Genomic DNA, 23,743 nt, shown 5'->3' with positions numbered 1-23,743 from the left:
TGCGTATCGGACGAATGATTAGAAAATGAAAAATTGAAAAATGAAAATTGAAAATTTGAAACCTGTCGCATTCATATCGACGTATTTAAAAAATATATTCCCCTACAATAATATTCAAATTAAGTGAGTATGAATTACAGCCTAAATTTGCTTGTTTATTGAAAGGCCAATCTAATGCCTTGCCCCTTGGGGAATAACCCTAACTTGGGGAATAAAATAATAATAATAAAAATGTTAAATTTGGTGTTACAAACTACAAAATGAATATAAATTAAGTTTAATGTTCTAAGATTGAGTAAATCGGGAGATTATACCCTAAAATCGTTTTATCGGTATTTGTTTGCCAAAATCGGTAACTTTTACAACACTGTACTACCGTTAGGCGATGATAGGTTTGTGATAGGTTTGTATTAACGACCTCAGACCTGGATAACATATAGGCTATAATCTATATCAGGGCTTCTCAAACTTTCGGATCCACGAACCCCTGTTATAATTTCCAGGTAACAGTTGCAGCGAACCCCTTACTATCTAATGAGAACACATAAAGTGCCAAAAGAGTGCCGCGCGTGCCTGTTACTTATCAAGTCAACATTACGTGAATCTTGTTGCGAACCCCCTGCCGTCGAATCCACTTTGAGAAACCAGCTTGATCTATATGATTAGATGAATTAGTCGGGTTATAATAATTTCTGATTTTGCTGAGTGACTGAGTGTGCGATGGGCTACGAATAATAAAAACTAAGGAAAAGTAACTCCGTCAAAAAGATGCTCCACAATACCAGAGTAGACAGAATGATAGAGTATTAGAACTGATGTTGAAATTTTTAAATTTGACGTATTATGACGAAAATCGTCGCTAGGGTTGTTAAATTGTTACCTACGAATTTAAAACTATGACATATTCGATGGACGTGTTCCTCTTTGGTCGTATTGTTGTTTGTGTTTTGGCACATGCGATTAAAATTGTCAGAATCCAATTTTGAAATCTTTATTTTAAATATTTAAAAATAAATTATATCAGCCAGCGCGAGGCACATTCCGTTCATAATCCTAGTGAAACCCGATGAATTTGACAGATATTGAAACCTGTCCGTCTCTTTGCAGTCGAACTACTGGTCGTTATGTCTATTGTGACAATACTTGTCAAAAAGTGTACCTTAGGTACACATTTCAATACATTTGCAATATTTAGGTGACCTTGAGCGGTACTAGGCTGACGTTACATGACAGATGAAAAGGAACCAAAACGGTAATAGTATGGGAGTTACGATTCCTTAGTTTTTATTATTCGTAGGCGATGAGTCATAAAACTTGTATGGAAAATGCGGTCCGTTCCGCTGCGCCTATAGTCATAATGTTCGCGAATTTTAACCGGCGAACTTGCAGAAAGGTTTCTGTCTAAACTCTAATGGATTCGGTTAGGTCGCCGTCTGTAAACCAGACAACTTAAACATTTGCATCTTGTTTAAGTTGTCTGGTTTCTTCTTTATACATCTGCACTAGCCAATTATGCATACTTACTGATGTTTTACAATAGTATGCATAGTACATACTATGGTCAAAACATTTTAAGGTGGCACCAACAGTCATTGACCTTACTAGTCTAGGAGCTGTGAGAAAATGCTCTTGAATGATGTAAACTAAGATATTATACTTAATAGAGTAGACCGTACATAATTTATGATTTACTTATTTATTTACCAGTTGAGTTTATCTTATGTTACAAAATTTTAACAACATATTTTACAATCGTATATAATATGAGTGTTTCCTGTTGTTTTTAGGGTTCCGTACCTCAAAAGGAAAAAACGGAACCCTTATAGGATCACTTTGTTGTCCGTCTGTCCGTCCGTCCGTCTGTCAAGACCCTTTTTCTCAGGAACGCGTGGAGGTATGAAGCTGAAATTTATATCAATTACTCAGGTCTACTGTCCCTTGAAGCTGTGAAAAAATCAAACTTCTAAGCCAACGCAATCAAAAGATACAGCCGTTTATGCCGCAAATTTTCGACACTTGCAAGGGAATCAAAACCTACAGGGTGCTTCCCGTGAACTCAGAATCTTGAAATTTGGTACGAAGCAACGTCTTATAGCATAGATAAAGGAAAAATTACGAAAACCATAAATTTTTAGTTACATCACATAATATATTTTTTTTAAATAATTTTAAACTTACTACCCATTTCCTCATAAACGCGTAGAGGTATTAAATTGAAATTCATACCAAATACTCAGGTCTATAATACCTTTAAGCTGTAACAAAATCAAACTTCTATGTCAACGCAATCAAAAGAAACAGCAATTTAAGCTGCATATTTTGAAACTCGCAAGTACTCGCAAGGGAATCAAAACCTAAAGGGTACTTCCAGTCGACCTAGAATCTTGAAATTTGGCATGAAGCAACGTTTTATAGCACACATAAAGGAAAAATTCCGAAAACCTTAAATTTTTAGTTACATTACAAAATATGTATTTTTTAATAAATATAAACTTATTACTTTTTTCCTCATGAACGCGTAGAGCTATCAAGTTGAAATTCATATCAAATACTTAGATCTTTGTACGGAACCCTCGGTGCGCGAGTCCGACTCGCACTTGGCCGGTTTTTTTTGTCCTAATATTGATTGTAATTTCAGTATTAAACCACCTATCAATAAGTTAAACAAATCAATTATATTTTTACATAGACAATATGACAATATCACGACATTAATAATATTTTTCGCATTGTTACATAAAAGCCACTTGATATTTTACTTATTATTTCGATACTGCCACTGGAAAGTGGAAGCTGAACTCTAGTTGCTTGTAATAATTCCTTTTTGCCGTCTCCGCCCGCCCGCCCTACGTTATTAATCGGGAAAATGGTTGACATGTATACGCCCTATCGCTCGGAGCGGTATTTATATTAACTTGACATCGGTTTCTGCATTGATTTGTGTAAAAAGGAATTACTCGAAGGGCGCTGAGAGGACCTTGTTGTTTTTAATAGCTTATAGACACGTCACACGGATTATATAAAGAAGACATATTATATATTATATACATAATATACTCGTATATTCATACAACTTGTAAATCTTCAAGAAGAGAGCGTATTCCCTTTTAAAAGGCCGGTAACGCACCTGCATCTCTTCTGATGTTGCGAGTGTCCATGGGCGAAGGTAGTTGCTTTCGATCAGGTCACCCGTTTGCTCGTTTGCCCCCTTAATGAACAGTCACTTAACGCAAGAGAAAGGGTGGCAAAAACCTTGAAAGTTTTTTTTTGTATATTTAGCGGTATAACAATGTTTTTAAAAGTTTTAGTCACTGTCTAAAGTAACAAGATTGAAATATTATACCTTTTACTATAGATTTAATCTACTTGAAAATATAATCTGTAGGTATCTTAAAAAACCATAAAAAACACCTGTATTTTTAACAACTTTGTAAATTACACTTGGTGATGACTGATGACTGATGAGAAAACTAAAAAAAATATTAAATAGTACTAGATGACGGACGCCCGCACCTTCGTTGCTAGTTGCTACCAAAATTCGTTTATGGCGCAGGAACCGTATGTATTACCGGGATGAAAAGTAGGTACCTATCCTATGTCCTTTCTCGGGACTCAAAGTATCTCCATACCAAATTTCCGCAATATCTGTTCGGCGCGGCGATTCGGGCGTGAAGAGGAACATACAGACAGACAGACAGACAGATGCACTTTCTCATTTATAATATTAGTATGGATATTTTGGTTTAAAAGTGATCAACATTTGGTCGAAAGTCGGAATTGTAGACTAACGGTAAATGTATTGCGATACTTAATTTAATTTTGTAAGATGTTTCAGTGGTCCCTTTTTATTTAACTTAGAAAAAATAGCAAATTTTAGATCTAAAATGTTTTGTAAATTGATTACGTATTTTTATTACGAGTTACTTTACAAGTACTCAACTCTGGAACAAACTGTCACCAGCAGTATTTCCGGACCTATACGACCTGCAAACTTTCAAGAAAAGAGCGTATTCCCTCTTTAAAAGCCGGCAACACACCTGCAGCTCTTTTGATATTGCGAGTGTCCATGGGCGACGGTAGTTGCTTTCCATCAGGCGACCCGTTTGCTCGTTTGCCCCCTTATTACATAAAAAAAAGTTAACCATTTAATAAACAGGCTATTGATTTAATAAACAGAATAACCATCTAATAAACAAGCTACCTAAACAGTAAACAAACTATATCATATAGCGCTGCATATCAGCTATACTCTGTTTGGAAATTGCTGCATCATTTGATGGTCGTGCTACGTAATACGTTATTCTTGTCAGCACAGCTGTTGCTATAATTGGTACGTTCTTGCTGCAGCAATATTGAGGCTTCAATTTTAGCAAAATACTACGTCATATTTGAAGACGTAAACGTATGAATTGGGTTACTAACAATTTGAAAATGTTGGTTTTTTTTGCATAAATGGAGGCCGAGAAAATTTTTGAATGGTGAAGTCTATAGAAATCGCTGTGAACGTGTATGAACGTTAAAAGAACCTTTTTTTAACGTGTTTTTATGGGCAACCCCATAACGCTGGGGCGCTTGCCCATACAAATAAAATCGGCCAAGTAAGCCAAGAAGGATTCCGTACCGTCAAAGAGCAAAAATAGGCCAAACTTTGTGTTTTTTGTATGGGAAAGGTAAATTCTAATTTTATTATTAATTATTATTCAAGTAACCATATTATAATTGACGGTTTAGTGAATATTCCAAGGGCGTATCAGTTACACCCTGTATATCGACGGCACCGTAAAATAGACGTTTTTACATAAAACTTTACTTATAGAACGCGGCTACTACAGATGGATTTTGTCGATTTATCAGTTTGTACGTTCAGGGTTAGCAATTACCATAAAATAAAGATGTCCTTGTTAAATTATCAATGTTTATTATCAATAATATAATTCTGATTCAAAGAGAAAAATTGAGTGAAAAAAATATATATTCTAGTAAAATTATATTCTTTAGTTTTTATTATTCGTAGATTCTTAATATATAAAATTCTCGTGTCACAATGTTAGATAGCGTAATCCTCCGAAACGGCTTTACTGATTTTAACCAAATTTTATATGCATATTTTATATTAGTGGGTCTGAGAATCGGCTACTGGATACTTTTTATATTGATAAGTGCATTTGTTGAATAAATTATTACAACTCGAGACTGACGGCGACCATTGTTTGTGCGACGGGATAGCGATGGACGTTGCCATGGTGACATGTCTTATTTAGTCACTTCAATAAAATAATACGGGCGAAATACTTTATTTAATTAACTATATATTTAGTATTATATATTAAGTATTAGACTTCCAAAATCTCCCATAAATAGCTCAACAATCCATACTAATCCATACCTGTCCATACTAATAATATGAATGCGAAAGTGTGTATATCTGTCTGTTACGTTGTTACGCTGTTACGTTGTTCCAGTCCAAACCGCTGAACCGATTTAATGAGTATGGAGATACTTTGAGTGTCTTTGATTCTCGGGAAAGAATATAGGATACTTACATTACCACAGATTATAGGTTTACCTTATTACAGGTTATAGGTTACTTACGTGGTAGAGCCATGCTTCGGCACGCATGGGCCGGCTCGACCGGAAAAATATCACGGGCGCACAGAAAGCCGGCGTGAAACAGCGCTTGCGCCGCTCGCCGAGTGAGTGAGTTTACCGGAGGCCCAATTCCTTACCCTTCCCTTCCATATTAGCTTCCTTACCTCCCCTACCCCGTAATTCTATTCCCACTTAAAAGGCCGGCAACGCACCTGCAGCTCTTCGGATGTTGCTTGTGTCCATGGGCGACGGAATTTGCTTTCCATCAAGTGCCCCGTTTGCTCGTTTGCCCCTTTAAACTTTTTATCCCGGAAAAATGTACGGTTCCCGCGCAATAAACTAATTTTGGCGCAACGGAGTTGCGACCGTCATCTAGTATATTATATTGTATAAATATAATTATCAAGTAGAACTGAAAAAGTAAAGAGTGATAGCCCTGACACCGGCTTTGGCAATTGGCATCGACGCCAAAACAATATACGACTGATTTATGAAGATGTACATTTTATGTTCCTGAGTTACATAGCTCATGGAATGTTAGCGGACATAGAAGAGTTGCATACAACGTTTATCCATTTTAAAATTATGTATAACTACTAGCTGACTCGGCAACGTTGTTTTGCCATATAAAATATTTCTAGTACTTATCAATATAATTGGTCTTTGTTTAAGAACCCGAGTATAAGAAAAATCGTCCCATTTCGTCAATGAAAAAATGCCATATTTCATAACATTAAAGGATCCGACACCGGTGCTGGGTGACGATACACGATGTTTATATATCGTATAATAATTTTTAATTTAAATTAGTTTTCACTCATTAGTATGAGTTCTCTGCACTAGTGTCCAGAGCCGAAACTAGCCGACGCTCATGGATTGAAATCATGTAAATCAGCCGTAAAACAAAGATGAACCTAAAAACGGCCTAGTAATTTTCATATTTTAAGGCCGGGCAGATATTTTACGGCCCATATTGTTTTAACCTGACAGCGATCACAATGGCAAAGGACATGATGTTTTATGCATGGTGAACATTTTTGTGTATAAAATGTCTGCCAAAAAGCGTAAAATTATGATGGCGGAGCCCTTAGGAGCAATTTATTAAGCTATTATACCCTTTTGAGAGTAAAACACTTTGGCGTACAAGCCTTTCACGCAGATATATTTTGTTATGACAGACAGAAAGAAAGGAAGAAAGTTAAAACTTTATTTTCAAAACATACAAGACACTTTTAATATAAACAGAACAAGAGCAGATAAACGAGTATATAGGTATTTGACAAATTGCGCCTAGATGTGACTAAGTCCACTTCGACATTAAGGCATTGACATAAGAAACAGGGCTTAGGCCATGTATGTTCAACACAATATGACACCGGTTCTCAACTGAACCACTAACGGCCGTTCCCAATATTTGATCTATCTCTGGTTTTGCCCTACTAGAGATAGGAATAGCTCACATTAGACATTAGAGACATATATTTTATGTCAATTCAATGTTAGCTGCGATCGGTTGTATGTCAAACCAGAGATAGATTGAATATTGGGAACAGCCGTTAGGATTCTAAATATTACTTCCGCATTTTATTACAACTTCGAAGTCCGAAAAAAAGCATTATTATCTTTTGCAGGTTTCGCACAACTCATTGATATACTACTCAATTTTAACCTTTTTTTTTTTTTTTTTTTTTTTTTTTTTTTTTTTTTTTTTTTTTTGCATGTTAATACAGAGCTGAAAACAAATATAACAAATTTAATCAATATCAGTTCAGCAGTTTTACGTGAAAGTAATGAAATCATGGGATCACAATATGGGAAACCATAATGAAAAACAGCGTTCCTTAGGACGACGCGATCGGTCTCTGAAAATTTCAAATTAATAGAGGAAGTTATTTTAACTTTAAGAAAAAAATATAGTATTAGTGCAAACAGTACAAGGACGACGATGTTGCCATAAAAATAATTTAATTGTGCACATAAAAACGTTAGTTCCACGTGATCCGTATGTAAATGATGTGATGGCTACAGGAATAGACCGCCCACGCGATATCGGCTGGGTTGCCAGATTAATGATCAGTTACCGAGGTTTTTTCACAGAGGTCTATTTAATAGTGTTGTTGATTGATCAGACGTTTAACGTTAGACCGTAAAAAGCGCGTAAGACCAAAAAATCCCTTCAAAAATACTCAAAAACTAGAAATTCTAAAAATATTTCAATACTATTGTCTCTTTAATAAGTAGTAAGAAATAGGAACAATTTAAATAATTTAAGTTTCCTTAAGAATTTACAAAAAATATTTAGATTTTGAAAAATAATCTAAATGAGGACTTGAAAAATAGAACCTGAAAATTTTAAGCGTAAAAGTATATTATGAGTCTTAAATACTACCTTAAGGCCTAATTTCACCGACGTCTGTTAGTGTTAACGGCTTGTTAAAATGTCATGTCTTCTCTTTCGTTAGTATGAAAAACGAGAGAGATAATGTGATACTAATTCGAGCATTAACTTTAACAGACGTTGGTGAAATTGAGCCTTAATATAACAATTTTAAATGATGTATTAAATATTCTAAAAAGTCAAGAGATTGTAATTATATTTACGGTTTTTATAATTCTTCATTGTATTGTTTACTTCGAAGAGCACTTACGATGGTGACTGGGAAAATCGGTAATTCCAAGAATGAATAATTCCCTGAAAGTGGAGTGATTTCTTGGTATGGCAACCCCGGCGCGCCCATGGCGGAGGTGCGTGTACACCGTACATTCTCACCTGACAAGATGACATTTTCCCTACAACCTAATAGCTGATGGTCTAAAGGTCACTTGAGTCTAGATTCTTATGGAACATTCGAATTATCATCGTTGTCAACTTATAAGGCCATTTAATCAGGTAACGATCTAAGAGCAGGCGATCCGGACATTTGTCCCGAGCCGCAAAATTAATGAGGGGCAGACAAATTGAGTTATTCCTATCTTCAAACCTAGCCATTAGCCATCCACCATCCAATTTAAAAAATTTATTCGCCACCTTCCAACCTATTTCAGGTTGAAAAGCGGAAATGTTTAAGTATATTAACGAAAAGGTTTTCTGTGTAATATGTAAAGGCGGCGAAAATTATTATCTTTGCCCTGAGCTGCTAAATAGATAGGGCCTTGCATTTATCGAAATCAAAAATCAAAATATTTTTTACTCAGAGTAATTTTTTTACAAAAACATTTCCGAACGTCGATACTAAGGTGCCTACCACCGGTTCGGGAACCCGGCGAGAAGAACCGGCGTAAGAAACTCACTCGGGGCCATCTTTTACTAAAAAGATGGAAAATTACAATTTAAAACATATATAGTGCACCAAGGCTTTAAATGAATATGTCAATTGCTGCTGCAATAAATTGCTGCTGGTAAATTGGAGAACTGTCAAAATTACGTTTTAGTATGAAAACAGTTTTAATTTAATTTTTAATGTCTTGTGGTATTTCAACGCCTAGGTATTTAAGGCAACTTTTTAAGATATTTTGTGGCTTCAATGGCCTTAATTTTAACCCCCGACCCAAAAAGAGTCTGCCTGTTTGTCTGGCATCATGGCTCCCGAATGGATGGACCGATTTCAATTTAGTTTTCTTACTTCTGTAAATAAGATCCGATCCGATTACAGAAATAATCGCACTTGCTTCTTTTACCAATATGTTTCAGCAATGTACCTATGTAGATCAAAGAATTTAGTGGTAGAATAAATTCCTTCTTTTTTAGCATTCACATACTTCAGTTTTTAAAGATTACCATAATGGGGTCTTCCTAATATAACCTCGACTAACTTGTCTGTGAGTCTTGGTTATTCTGGTACGACTTACTTAGTATGAAAATACAAAATAAAGCTCACAACCCCGAAACAAGTATTTCAGGATTGTAAGCTTTCTTTATTCAACATCTGTGTTTTACTTCCGTAACAAAACATTTACTCTATATTTTGTATACTTCTAGGAAGATAACTTTTTCTTATTAAAATATTTATTTCTAGGGTCTCCTGAGACGATGGTGGAAATAAATTCTAGAGCAGCTAAGGAAGATCTAACGCAGAATGAGGTAAGCATATAAAGTTTTCTATTAGTACCAGCTTTTACCCGAGGCTTAAGGCGACGCCTTGATAATTTGGCTGTAGCGATATCGATTTTTCTCAGCAATGACTAAAGCTAAGAAATTAAAGTTCATTGTCAGTATTCATCATGTCTTTTCCTTTGAATTACCCATAGCATAACACGATTGTTCAACTTTTATAACATAGAATAATCAAAAAGATCTCTGTAAAAAAGGGATTCTAATTTTGCCAACAGAGGAGAGTGATTAAAGCTTCCAAAATTTGTACATAGATAGGTTCAAGCATACACTTTCATTTGCTCATAGCTTATTATGAAATATTTTTATGGTTTTTAAATTACGCGACAAAAACCATTTTGTCGCTTACGCTCATTCCATTTCTTGTTTTGTATGAGAGGCCGGGCCTGGTGAGGAACACGACAAGTGATAACAGAACTGTTTTTTAAATAGACTAAGGGCCTGTTTCACCACTTCCTAATAAGGCTATCCATCAATTAACTTGACAGATCAAGTATGGAGAATCTGTCTAAAAAGTTGTGTATAGCCTATTAGGCACTTTATCAGAAAGTGGTGAAACAGGCCCTTAATATTATAATGTATTAAGTAACCTAATCTATCTACATTTATATGTTGCTTTCAGTTAATGGAACAAAAAAAATGTTAAAAATACAAAAATGTTGTGCTGTATATCTAAATATATTATGTTTGTATGAATTATTGCATTTTCCTCGTTTGTATAACAGTCAAAAAAGTCCAACACAATATTTATGAGATATCCGCTATTGTTGTCTACCCAACTCACAAATAGCTATTATTATAAGTTATACATAATTATTTCGATTCTCTATAAATTCTTACAAGATAGAAAAGGCAGCTTGACTTCTCCTGACTTTTCTCTATATTACAATGAATGTTTTTATAGATATCGGTATTTACTTATTTATAATAAAGCTACAGAAAAACTAAAAATTGATAAAAACTTTCACGTAATTATTTACGTGAAAGTTTTTATCAATTTTATGAAATTTTCATTTCATTTATATGAAAAAATGTTTTTTTTTTAAACTTTAAATGAGATTTCCCTAAAGTTGAGTTTTTGAGTTGCCCCCTTCTTTTCATGATATTAAGTATATAGGGGGTTTCGGGGGCGATAAATCGATCTAGCTAGGAATCATTCTTTAAAAATGTCGTCTTCATCGAAAAGCAAAAGCAAAGCTCGGTCAAATAGGTAGTAATATCTTATACAAGATCAGCATCTCTCCTCCAACCCTAATGACATAACTGTGATGAATGTACGGAAATATCCGCAGCTCCCGGGGACTCGCCGATAACCGGATTACGCGCTCGGCCAAATATCGCCTAAGAAACGCCCAAAAACTTCCAAACGGCCCCCGTGGTTTATTGAGGTCCAGCCACTTTCGTGAAGCAGCCAAATTGTAAAGAAACGTTAACGTGTAACTAACTTTTTTCTTTCATAAACATACATGGGAGAGCCATGCTTCGGCACGAATGGGCCGGCTTGACCGGAGAAATACCACGTTCTCACAGAACACAGTGAGTGAGTTTACCGGAGGCCCAATTCCCTTTCCTATCCTCCCCTATTCCCTTCCCTTCCCATCCCTACCCTCCCTTATTACCCTATTCCCTCTTAAATGGCCAGCAACGCACCTGCAGCTATTCTGATGCTGCGAGTGTCCATGGGCGACGGATGTTGCTTTCCATCAGGTGACCCGTTTACTCGTTTGCCCCCTTATTTCATAAAAAAAAAATTACTACAATACCGAACTTACTGGACTAGAGACGAATATTAATTACTTGAGATTTTATCGTACTCAAAAATAAGTAAGTAATTGCAGTTGGTCCAACTGCCTTGCTTATTTTTGTCGGACACGTTCAATCTGGCATCAGTCTAAAAAGTACGTCATAATAAAAAAAAATCAGTCCGTCAATCCGTTTACAAGTCTAAACGTTCAGTTTCGCGTCAATCTTTACCAAATTGATGTATCAGATTGATGGGAAACTGAACGTTACCTCCGAAAGACAGTGAATACTAATTAATTTTAATATGACTTAATATTAATATGACCACGTCCAGTGTTGCTATTTATTGATGGTATGAAACAGTCAATTTTAATTTTCTGTTATTTTTTATCGGCCTAGCTTTTTTCCTTTTTTGGCAAATATACTTTTCATTAAAATCCGTTCGGTACTTTCGGCTAGCAGTGACATATTTAAACTTTTAAAACATTAGTACGGAGATTTGGAAACTTAGGGCCTGTTTCACCACTTCCTGATAAGTTACGGATAGGCTATCCACAACTTATCTGACAGATAGATTGTGGAGTATATAGTAATGAGACTGTAGAGTTACAAAGAGTACACGATGTTGTAATGAGTGCGACAGGGCGGCGGCGGCCTTCGTCCAATTACATACATTTGTGACTGACCGCACTCGACAATTACATTATTTATACCGATTCAACCAGTGCTGTTATTTTGGAGACAATATTAAAACAAATCGGACAAAAAATATACATGTGTCGAAATAACTGCTGAAACTATTTAGTTTCAGCAGTTATTTCGTCACATCTAACAATGATGTAACATCTTATACTACTAAAAACTTTAAGCTAAAGAACCATTCATGCAAGATACATTAATTTAACGAGTCACAAAGCACGCTATTAATTTGAAGAGAATAATTTGTAAAAAAAAATGATAAGAACAATATGAATTTTTTACGAATTCTTAGAAATTAAGTAACAGTTTTCAAGAATGTTTTGCAAAAAAAATGTTTCTATTATACGGTCAACTTATAAAATTAACTGTTTTTTTATACTGACCGTATAATAGAAACATTTTTACAAAACATTCTGAGCCCTTTCTTATAACGACGTTATAAATAGGTCCCGAAGACCTAAATATAATATTGAATGAATATTAATCCGATACCTAATTTTAGGAAAAACGTTTTATACAATACCCCTTATAATAATAACAAGATCCATATTGTTAGCCGGCGGCCCCAGACGATCAATTGAATTGTGTAATATCACATATGTATATGAACAGTTTATTTGGAAATTAAATTGCGGGCGCGCGATTTTCAATATCCACCCTAGACGGTCAATAATATTACGTAATACGTGATAATGCGCAATAAAATTGCTCGTCTAGGGGCCCGCTTATTCAGAAGTTACTGCCACAATGTTTTTACTTTATCTGTTACTACAAAAGAGGCTTGAAAAACAAAACATTGTATTACTATAACTTCATTATATTCGACGACAAGTATACAGCCTGCTTTGTATATTTTTATTTTATTGTATACAGTTTATCCATAATTATGATAATAAAGAATTGAACTGAATAATATGAATTTCTATTGTCTGTATACGTAGGTTTTTTTTATTGTAAGATTTTTTAGGGTTCCGTACCCAAAGGGTAAAGTCTCTATTACTAAGTATCTGTCCGTCTGTCTGTCTCCAGACTGTATCTCAAGAACGATGATAGCTAGAAAGTTGCAATTTTTACAGATCATGTATTTCTGTTGCCGCTATTACAAGAATAAATTAAATATTTGAGAGGGCTCCGATACACCAATCACGATTTTTTAGCCTTTTTTGGGCTATAAGAAAAATGGCTACGTAGGCACCTGAAATATTCACAAAATATTTAGATAGATAGATAAATAACTCTTTATTGCTCACAAATTGGTACTATAACTAGTTCGACTAACTTAACATGTGTACAGTAAAATGTGGGCAAGGGCGGCCTTATCGCTTTAAGCCAGTGGTCCCCAACCTTCATGCGGGCCACAAACATGTTTTGGTCTTGGTGTCGCAGGCCGCAACAAACATTTTTTAGGGTTAAAAAATAACATTCTTCAAAATTAACGGTTTAAGTGGTAAAAAATTAACGACTATCACGTAGACTTTACGTTATTTTGCCAGTGGGCGTGAATTTAAAAATTGTTTAACATCACGCGGGCCACAAATAAAGTCCCGGCGCGCCGGGACTTTAAAGCCGCTGTCCCCAACCCGCGACTTAGCGATATAGCAACTTTAAATGATTAATCCAGGCCGCCGCGGCGGGCCGCGGGTTGGGGATAGCGGCTTTAAGCGATCTCTTCCAGGCGACCCTGCGGCTATGGAGATATTATTATATATACATACTTACACATATAAATAAAATTGGAGTGTCTGTTTGTAATATTGAAAGAACCGTTTTTTACTACATGCATATGAATCTATATACGCTACATACACCAAAACAATTTTTTTTTCAATTTTTGTCTGTAAGTCTATCTGTCTGTCTCTTTGTTCCAGCTAATCTCTGAAACGGCTGGAGCTATTTTGTCGGGACTTTTTTTGGTAGATAGCAGATGTAGTAAGGTGTATCTGTATTCTGTAGTAAAGATAATTATCAAAATGAGCTTAATATTATTTTCCAAATTGCGATATCCAACGGATATAGTCCAAAATTCATTAATAATATTTTGAAAAATAAAAACAAGAAAGAACTGGTTACGTTTTTGTACGCAGGTCCTATTGATAAGGAAATAGTTAGATATAAGTCCAGTTTGACCTACATGGGAGAGGTATCTGCATTCTGCACGCTTATCCAAAATAATGAAAAGCAACGATATGCATGTCGCATTCAGGACAAATAATACTTTAAAACATCATTTGTGTCATAATAATCACGGTAAATTTAGAAAAAACAAAAATAATTAAGTTTTATAAAGAAAATATTGACGAAAATAAATATTTAGAAAATAAAATAATGCCAATTAAATGTGTTTCATCAGCTACTTTTCTAGGGATACAAATAGATAAACACCTGAATTGGAAAACACATATAGATAATACCTGCAATTAACTTAATAGATTTATATTTGCGCTTAAAAGAATAAAAAATATTGTATCTAAGGAAGCCACATTGGTAACTTACCATGGTTATGTCTCCTCAACTCTAAGATATGGTCTGATATTATGGGGCAATTCGGTGGATGTGAACAGGGTATTTATAATACAAAAAAAATGTATACGAGCTATGGCAGGGGTAGACAAGTTCACTCATTGTAAACCGCTCTTTCAACAATTTAAAATTCTTCCACTAGCCTGTTTGTATATACTAGAATCATGTCTTTTTGTTAAGAAGCATGGTTTTCTTTTTGAAAATAAAGACAATAAAGAAACCAATAATAAAAGAAATAAAAACAAAATAAATATACCTACACAAAAATCAGCATTAAATAGCAAAAACGCTTACTGTATGACGATTAAAATATACAATAACCTGCCAGACAATTTAAAAAATGATAATGATAGTTATGATAAGTTCAAGAAGGCTCTATTTGAATGGCTATCAGTGGAGGCAGGGGTCTTTAGATCAAATAAAACCTATATCCTAGGTCATAAAGTGGCATTTTATTTGAATATTAATTATCGGCGACGTCCGCGTTCCGGAGACGGTAGCGGTGGACAAACGACGTAAAAATCATCAAAGGAATTAATATTTTTGAAGACACTCGCCGAAAGTTTCCCTCTGCCTCTCATAATTCTGTCTCTGGCATTCTTTTGCGTAATTGTATTACTTGATACTTGATAAGTCTGGCAGTAATTAGTGAGAGTATTCTTAAACTTGGCAAATTCATCATACTTCTGGCACGTTTTTTGCGTGCCATTAACAAATGGAAATGTGTTGAGCGAATTATGTTAATGAATGAAATGTTCTACAAATGTCTTAAGTAAAATGTTGATTTATTAGAGGATTTTAGACTAAACTAGCTAAAAGCCGTGCTTTGTGAGGGCTCGCGTCATCACACCTTGACTTACTAATGATAACACATAACATAAATAATTAAAAATTACAATGTTAAAGGACAAATCAATATGCGTGATAGTTTTTCCGTAAAGTGTACCACAAAATGTTGAGATTGTGGGATATACTAGGTTTCGCTTCGCTCGCCCTGAGAATATTATTAAGTGCAATAACTTAAATCCTAAAGCATATTGTCTTACTAAAGTAACATAAATTAATTTTTGGGTGTCTTGTCTTTAACATAGTTATGCCTTTACAGTTTACAGGGTACTTTTCTAAGTTACGTTTGGCGAAGTTATATCTATATATATAAGACAAAATTGTGTGGAATTTAATTCAAGGCATCGAAAGCGCTAAATGTTGTCACTTAGAGATTCGTTAAATTCCATATAAATATTTGCTTTTTTACTTGGCTGTTAATTGTATATTCATTGTATAATTTTATAAAATTAATATCGAATATAAGAATGGCCAATGGTTGACTTAGGTTGGGTTGTACCAACTAACTTTAACTATAACTTTAACTTTAATTATAACTACAGGCAAAATGTCAAATCTTTGGTTAAAGTTAAACATGGCGTCCAAAGACGCCATATTTAAACTCCGCTCATACGTATATCTGAAAATTTAGTATGTTTTACAGTGTTATATTTTTCCTGTCGATTTTTACGGATGATTAAATTGTTTATACCCTCAATCTCGTTACCTGTACCTTCAATAAAAAAATTACCGCAACAGACATCTGTGAATTTCTCCGGTTAAAGTTAAAGCTAAAGTACGCCATATTAAACTATAACCATAACTTTAACTTTAAACACGCCTCTAGTGTAACCCAACCTAAATAGGAAAGTTAATAAAGTAAGAAATAGGTTATATTACTACTAATGAAAACATGTATCTTGTATAGAGCTTTTAGTAATGTAGCGGTTATTATACAAACAAGTACAAGTCGCAATGTCGTCGTAGCTAACGGTGTAGAAACAGAGAGAATTATTCAAAATATACAAAGTGTAACCCTTCTAGTTTCCGGTCAACGGGCCGCAAAGACCACCGGCCGCCTGCTCAACGAACACGAAAGTTTAAACTTGGGTCACATGAGATTTTGAAATTTATAGCCTCCTATAGGATAGGAGGCCTCGGCTACTATACGCGTTACGTCGCGGTCTAAATTGACCATAGGTGTACAAAATCCGACCAAATGACATAGAACCGTCAACTGCCTATGAATAAATCTTCGATGTACCTAAACTCCAATTTGGTTTTGATCACCAAATTGGAGTTTAAGAACATCATACATATCGGCCGACCAAATCCGTAGAGCCCTCGCGGGGCTCTAAAATCTTATTTGAGTTGGTTAAAATCGGCCGACTGAATTTTTATTTTGCATATTAATTAAAGTACACCGTAGACTGCATTAAGTAACTGTTTCTTCGAGAAAATGAACAGTTTCTGATGAATTAAAAACCCACAGGAACTAAAACTTTGTACTGTGATCGAAGTAAACAGCTACTGTAGGTAAAATATTTGAATAATTATAGCACGGTGCTTTAATCCTGCAATATACGAAAAAAAAAATATATAATTCTAATTAGGCACTGGAGCTCTAAATAGGTACTCTACTTCTAAAACAATTTTCCAAAAAACCCTTTTAACTTAAAATAATAGTTACAAGGTAGCAAAATTTTTGCGTCACTTATAAAAATCACAGAGCTTCATAACGTAACCGTATACACAATAGGGTAGATTTACATATTTTGTTCTTATTCCTCATATTGCCTCCCCCTGCCCCCCACTTCTCACCCACTCATATTTATATGCGTTATCACTTGTACGCACTTGTGAGGAATCCTACGATAATATTCTATTTCAAAAAGGAGAGTAAACGGCCATCCCCTGAGCAAACGACCTTGGTCCTTGACCATACATTTGCCGCGTTGCCGAGATCGCGCCAAAATCCTATTTTTTTTACCTTAGTTCAAAATTGACCTAAAAAAATTCAAACGTCCAGTAAATGTAGTTAATGAAATTGTCTATGTGAAGTGAAAGTAAAATACTAGTAAAATAAAACCTATAGCCTACATTGTCATATATAAATAGTGGAATTATATTTGAATACTACGAATAATAAAAACTATTTGAATATTAATTGTCGGTTGCGGACGTGGCAAAGATCGGAACGGTGCCATTAGGGTACAGACTACAGTTACGAGTTAACTTTTATTTTATAGCAGTACCCAATTTTCCTGTATTAATGCAGCGCATCTATAGATACTGGTCGTAACTTACGACCAATATCTATAGACGCGCTAATTGGGTACTGCTATAAAATAAAAGTTATAATTCCGATTTCGCAGGTTTATAATATAACGACAGTATTATCGGCCTGAGGGCTGAGGCCAGTAATTAGTAATTAGGCCGGAGCCGCCGTTTCATCACTTAAGTTCAATTATTCACTTTGATCCGTTACGGAATAATTTTTAGTTAAAAGTAGGATTGAATACAAAGAAAATGAGAATTATAATTGAAATGTTAACCATGATTAATAAAGAGGTCATCACTATTCACTGTTATCCATACTAATACTTACTATAATTATTATTATAAATAAGAAAGTGTGTCTGTCTGCCTGTCTGTCTGATACCTCTTCACGCCCAAACCGCTGACGGCTGAACCAATTTAGCTGAAATTTGGTATGGAAATACTTTGAGTCCCGGGAAAGGATATAGTGTACTTTTTATCCCGGAAAAATGTACGGTTCCCGGACGATAAACAAATTTTGACGCAACGGAGTTGAGGGCGTCATCTATTTTTTTTTTAATGAATTAAGGGGGCAAACGAGCAAACGGGTCACCTGATGGAAAGCAACTTCCGTTGCCCATGGACACTCGCAGCATCAGAAGAGCTGCAGGTGCGTTGCCGTCCTTTTAAGAGGGAATAGGGAAATAGGGGAGGGTAGGGATGGGAAGGGAAGGGCATAGGGGAGGGTAGGGAAGGGAATAAGGTAGGGAGTTGGGCCTCCGGTAAACTCACTCACTCGGCGAAACACAGCGCAAGCGCTGTTTCACGCCGGTTTTCTGTGAGAACGTGGTATTTCTCCGGTCGAGCCGGCCCATTCGTGCCGAAGCATGGCTCTCCCACGTATAAATATATCGTATCTAGTAATAATTATTTTTTTTTCTACCACGCGCACGTAGTATCGAGTCACTGTCGAACGTAAATTAATCTGTAGTGGAATATGGTAAAAATCTATATGAATAAAAATGATTTTTACAATTTGTTAGTCTTCCTAAAATTCTAGAACGGCCGAACCAATTGGGCTAATCCAAAAGATCCGATTCGAAATGTTTGAATCCGATCTTGAAATGTTCGTGGAAGTCCAGGGAAGGTAAAAAGTGTAAATATTAGGTGTCTATATTAGGTGAAAGTGATATTCAGTTTAGGTAATAAGCTCAAGTGTTCGAATGTAAACTGCCAAGTTAATTATCCCTTTTGACTCTACCATCCATACTCCATGCTAATATTATAATAAATGCGAAAGTATCTCTGTCTGTCTGTATTCACGCCAAAACTACTGAACCCATTATTTTTAAATGATGTACAATGTACACAGATGTCAGATAGTCTAGACTCTAGACTCTAGAGCCTGAGAAAGGACCAAGAAATTTTACGAAGCTTTTAACATTTGAATTTTATCCCTGCATGCATTCCCACGGAAACGGGAACTGAAGTCCACGTGAACGCAGTCGCAGGCAACTGCTAGTATTGTATAAGAAAGCAGAAAAATTGTATGAGTTAATGTTATTATGGATGTATGTAGTATGTGTATGAAGTGCTCATGTTTGGTCAGCGGAAGGTCGTATCGCTGTGTCAACACATTAAGCGTGTGTATCGCGAGATAAGATACCGATACACCAAAATCCCGACGGCTTTTATGGGGTTTTGTACATCATAATCTATATAAATAAAATGAATACAAATATCTCTTGGTTACGACATCACGCGTAAACGGCTGGACCGATTTTGTTGAAATTTGGTATAGAGATACTTTGAGTCCCGGAGAAGGACATAAGATACATTTTATCCCGGAAAAATGTACGGTTACTACACAATTTGAACGGAACAGAGTTGCCATTATAAGGTCAATAATAAAATAGTTTCAAATGTATATACGTATTTCAAGTTTGCAATAAAACAATGCAATATACCTGTTACAAAATTACTGTAATCACTGCGAGCTGTGTACAAGTTTTGCCGCGTTTATTTGTGCTTATGATTAAATCTGCGTAATGTATTTCTCTGCGACTGACATGTTGCTAATGATTTTCGTTTCTGTTTCTACGTTGTTTTCGTGTATTTTTACAAACGTTAGTGAGTTAAACGACTAAAAAAGGGTACAACAATGTTGTTTCAGAACCAGTCGCGGGCAATAGACAGCTACAAAATAAAGTTGAAATAACATTTTTAAATTCATTGTCTTTTTTGCAAAAGTAAAATGTGGTTTATAATATTTTACAATTTTAAAATGAATGTTAAATTTATATTGTAGTCTACTATAATTTATTATACTTATATTATATTATGTGATATTATTATTTGTTCCGTCTTCGATATCCGGAATCCATCTTAAGTCAAGCACCCGTCTTTTTGTCGATTTCCGGCTACTTACCTCCTTCCACGTTCGCCAGATGGCGCTAGTGTCACGGGTTTGAGACGGATGCGCGCCTAACTGACTTTTTCATTATGGCGTCGTTTTTCTTGTCGTGAATATCGGCAAAAAATTTATGTTTCGTAAATTGTGCAAATTGCTACAATTTAGTTCTCTTTCGTTTAGAAAGTAAAGTTAATTAATCTTAAGTGTGATAAATTTAGCATTTAACAGTAAATTTCCACGATTAATGTTTTTTAGCCGAACACGTGTTCGTAATACTTCGCGGTAAAAATGTAGCATCTCCTTCCACTGGAAGACTTAACCATGAGCGAGTCAAAAAATTCAGCACGTAAGAGGAAGTCTTCCCGTTCGAGAGAATCTACGGACATCGTCATCTTCAGAGCAGGGGGTCGATTTGAACCCACGCGGAAACGCCCGTTTCCGCTCCGTGAGTAAACGTTCCCGCCATGCGAGTAATGAACAATTTGAACATTTATCGCAGCAAGTTTCTTATCTGACTAACTTAATAATGTGCAGTAATAGCGATACGCGAGTGCGCGATTCGGACATAAATGTCGCGGGCGGTAGTTCGACAAATAATCCCGCGAGTGTTTCGAACAATATGCTCGAGTTGCAGACGCCGCAACGGCCTGTGCAAGACTTAAAGTTATCGGATCTGTCCACAACAACAACGATTGTTTCCAAAATCGAGTGACGAACATTTTAAAAGAATTTTTGATTTACAAAGATTTAAAAGCAGCGACTAGAATTGTATTCGTTTTTCGGACGCGCAAAAGAAATATGCTTCCGTTCCTGGCTTTATCGAAATGAACGTCAACGACGAGCTCAGGCGTTTCGCCCCGTCAGTTACGGACGAAAGGTCATCGCGTCTCTATTTAACCGAACGCAGTTTTGCTGCGATTTCAAATGCTATTTTAAAACAAAAAGATGAGTTACGCTATAATTTACAATCGTCGATAAATTGGGCTAGTGATAACGAACAATATTTAACTGCTACATCTTTGTTTGAGAAAATTGAACAATCATTTAGTAAAGATTCCGGGTACACGAAAGTTTCGGACGATATTTTACAAATTGTTTGCGGTCGTCGGGCCGATTTAATTAGCGTTCGCAGCGAAGCAATATTAAGACAAATACCTGAAGAATATCACAGTAGTGCATTACAAAAAATTCCTCCGGATGGAGAATTTTTATTCGATAAAGACATTTTGTCGTCGTACCTTCAAAAAGTTGGGGGGGGCCGATAAACTCACTCCTATGGCAGGTCCGTCCACACAAAACCGTCAATCGTCGTACAATAAACCAAAAACCGACCACCTAACAGACGTTCTAACTATAAGAACAAGCGCAATAGCCGAAACAAACCACGGCCAAAGGCACGTTTGCCGAGTAACCGGTATCAATGACTGGCCCAAATTTCGAGGAGGTTGTCTGGTCAATATCAGCGTACTTGGAAAAAATTAGGAGCACCGGATCATATTTGTCGACTTTTGAAGGGGGTTTTAATACCGTTCGTCCGAAAACCACCTTTAATATATCCGGGAAAAATGGTTTTGAAAGCTTACGAGACCAAGAAGAGCTTCGATATGACCCAACAAATTCAGAGCATGTTGAAGCAAGGCATTTTAGAGAGGGTCGAGGTCACTCTCAGCTACATCTCGACTTTCTTTCTAGTTCCCAAACCAGACAACAGTTTCCGACTGATATTCAATCTCAAGTCTCTGAACCAGTTTTTGGAAATAAAGCCTTTTCGACTTTTCAGCCATTTCAGTAGACCTGAGTCAGGCGTACTTTCACCTGAGCATCACCAAGAAGCACCGTCGGTTCTTGAAGATGAGCTACGAAGGCGAACTGCTCCAAATGACCTGCCTGCCCTTTGGACTGGCGTCCGCACCACGTACGTTCGCCACCTTAACCAATTGGCTGGCCGAATACCTCAGGTCTCGCGGCATCAGGTGCGTGGTCTATCTGGACGATTTTCTCCTAGCCGATCAATCCGTCGACCATTTGACCGAGCATGTGGCTTTTACCATCTCCACGATGAAGCTACTCGGTTGGACGGTGAACTGGGAGAAGAGTGTGCTGGCTCCGACACGACGCCTGGAATTTCTGGGCGTCACCTGGGACACCACTCACAACACGAGGTCCTTGTCGGAGCCCAAGTGCCTAACGCTACGCAGGGCGCTTCAGCACCAAATTTCTGTCGGCAGTTGGTCTCTCAGACAGGCCCAGTCCCTAATGGGAAGACTCAACTTCGCCACCTTCGTCGTTCGCCGAGGTCGTCTACACTGTCGGACACTGCAATACTACAGTCGACAGCTGTCCACCACACACCCATATCGAAAATCTCCGATACCAGAGCCGGCGCTTCAGGAGATGATGTGGTGGATGCAGGAAGCAGACGGGACATTACCGATACACTCGAACCCGATCACTCACTTCCTAACGACCGACGCCACATCTCGGGTGGACTGACATGATTCAGGATTGGTCTGAACAAGAAAGACAACTTCTTTTTTCAAGTTGGAGGACTTCAACAATTAACACATATACCCCAGCTTGGAATAAGTGGAAACGATGGTGTCGTTCAAAAGATATTTCCTTTCAAAATCCTTTGCCTAAGGAAGTGGCTCAATATCTAGCTTATCTTCACCAAGTAGAAGGCCTAGCTTATCGCACAATATTGGTGCATAAGTCTGTTATTGCCACTTTCAGCGCACGCGAAAATTTGTCTTCAAATTTCCTAGTCAAGAGGATGCTGAAAGCTATATCACAGGCAAAAGAGAAGCCAATTATTCCGCCTATTTGGGATGCTGCAATATTAATAAAATATCTTCAAGGTAACGCACCGGACGAGCAAAACTTCTATCAAGTATCGAGACACGAGCGGTACTCCTTTTATTAGCTTCGGGCCGTCGAGTACACGACCTCACACTTTTGAGCATAGACCCCGAAAAAATGGTATTTGAGGCCGATATTTTGATTTTGTGGCCCTGTTTTGGTTCGAAAACCGATAGTTTGCATCATAGGCAGTCAGCCTGGAGAATTAAAAAACACCCAGATAGGAACTTGGACAGTATTGACTGGGTACGGAGGCTGGTTGATTTATCACAAGACAGACGTCAGGATAAATGTTCTCATTTATTCATAACTAGAGGCGATCCGAAACCAGCATCTGCCACGATAATCGGAAACTGGGTTAGATCGCTGCTTAAAGCTGCTGGTATAGACGCTACACCCGGCTCTACCAGAGCAGCAGTAGCCTCATTAAACTGGCTTGAGAACTTTCCAATTGAGCAGATTCTCGCCTCTGGAAATTGGAAAAGAGAACACACCTTCCGAAGGTTTTACAAAAAGGAAATATTAAGGTCCCAAAGTAGTACATGTACATCGCTTTCTAATTATTTTTTACCAGAGTGAAAACTTTGTAAGCTTGATTTATAATTAAATATGTTGTATTCAATTTACACATTATGGCATCATTCAAATTCCTTAATATACAGTATGTGTACCAGGAGATAACAAACACATCACTCAAGATGGATTCCGGATGTCGAAGACGGAAC

The 23,743-nt window shown here is 36.5% G+C and overlaps 1 protein-coding gene across 1 annotated transcript in view; it reads left to right on the top strand.

The window, feature by feature from the left end:
• LOC121729741 (adenylyl cyclase 78C-like) overlaps positions 1-23,743 on the top strand; it is a 107,544-nt gene that overhangs the window by 29,869 nt on the left and 53,932 nt on the right. Inside the window, exon 3 of the mRNA XM_042118355.1 lies at positions 9,606-9,670. Coding sequence (XP_041974289.1) covers positions 9,606-9,670 — 65 coding nt within the window. The remainder of the gene's footprint in view (positions 1-9,605; positions 9,671-23,743) is intronic.

Source organism: Aricia agestis, chromosome 8, assembly GCF_905147365.1.
Source record: "Aricia agestis chromosome 8, ilAriAges1.1, whole genome shotgun sequence".
Taxonomy (NCBI): Eukaryota; Metazoa; Arthropoda; class Insecta; order Lepidoptera; family Lycaenidae; genus Aricia; species Aricia agestis.
Note: the sequence above shows the minus strand (reverse complement) of the source record. Positions and strands in the feature narration are given on the sequence as shown.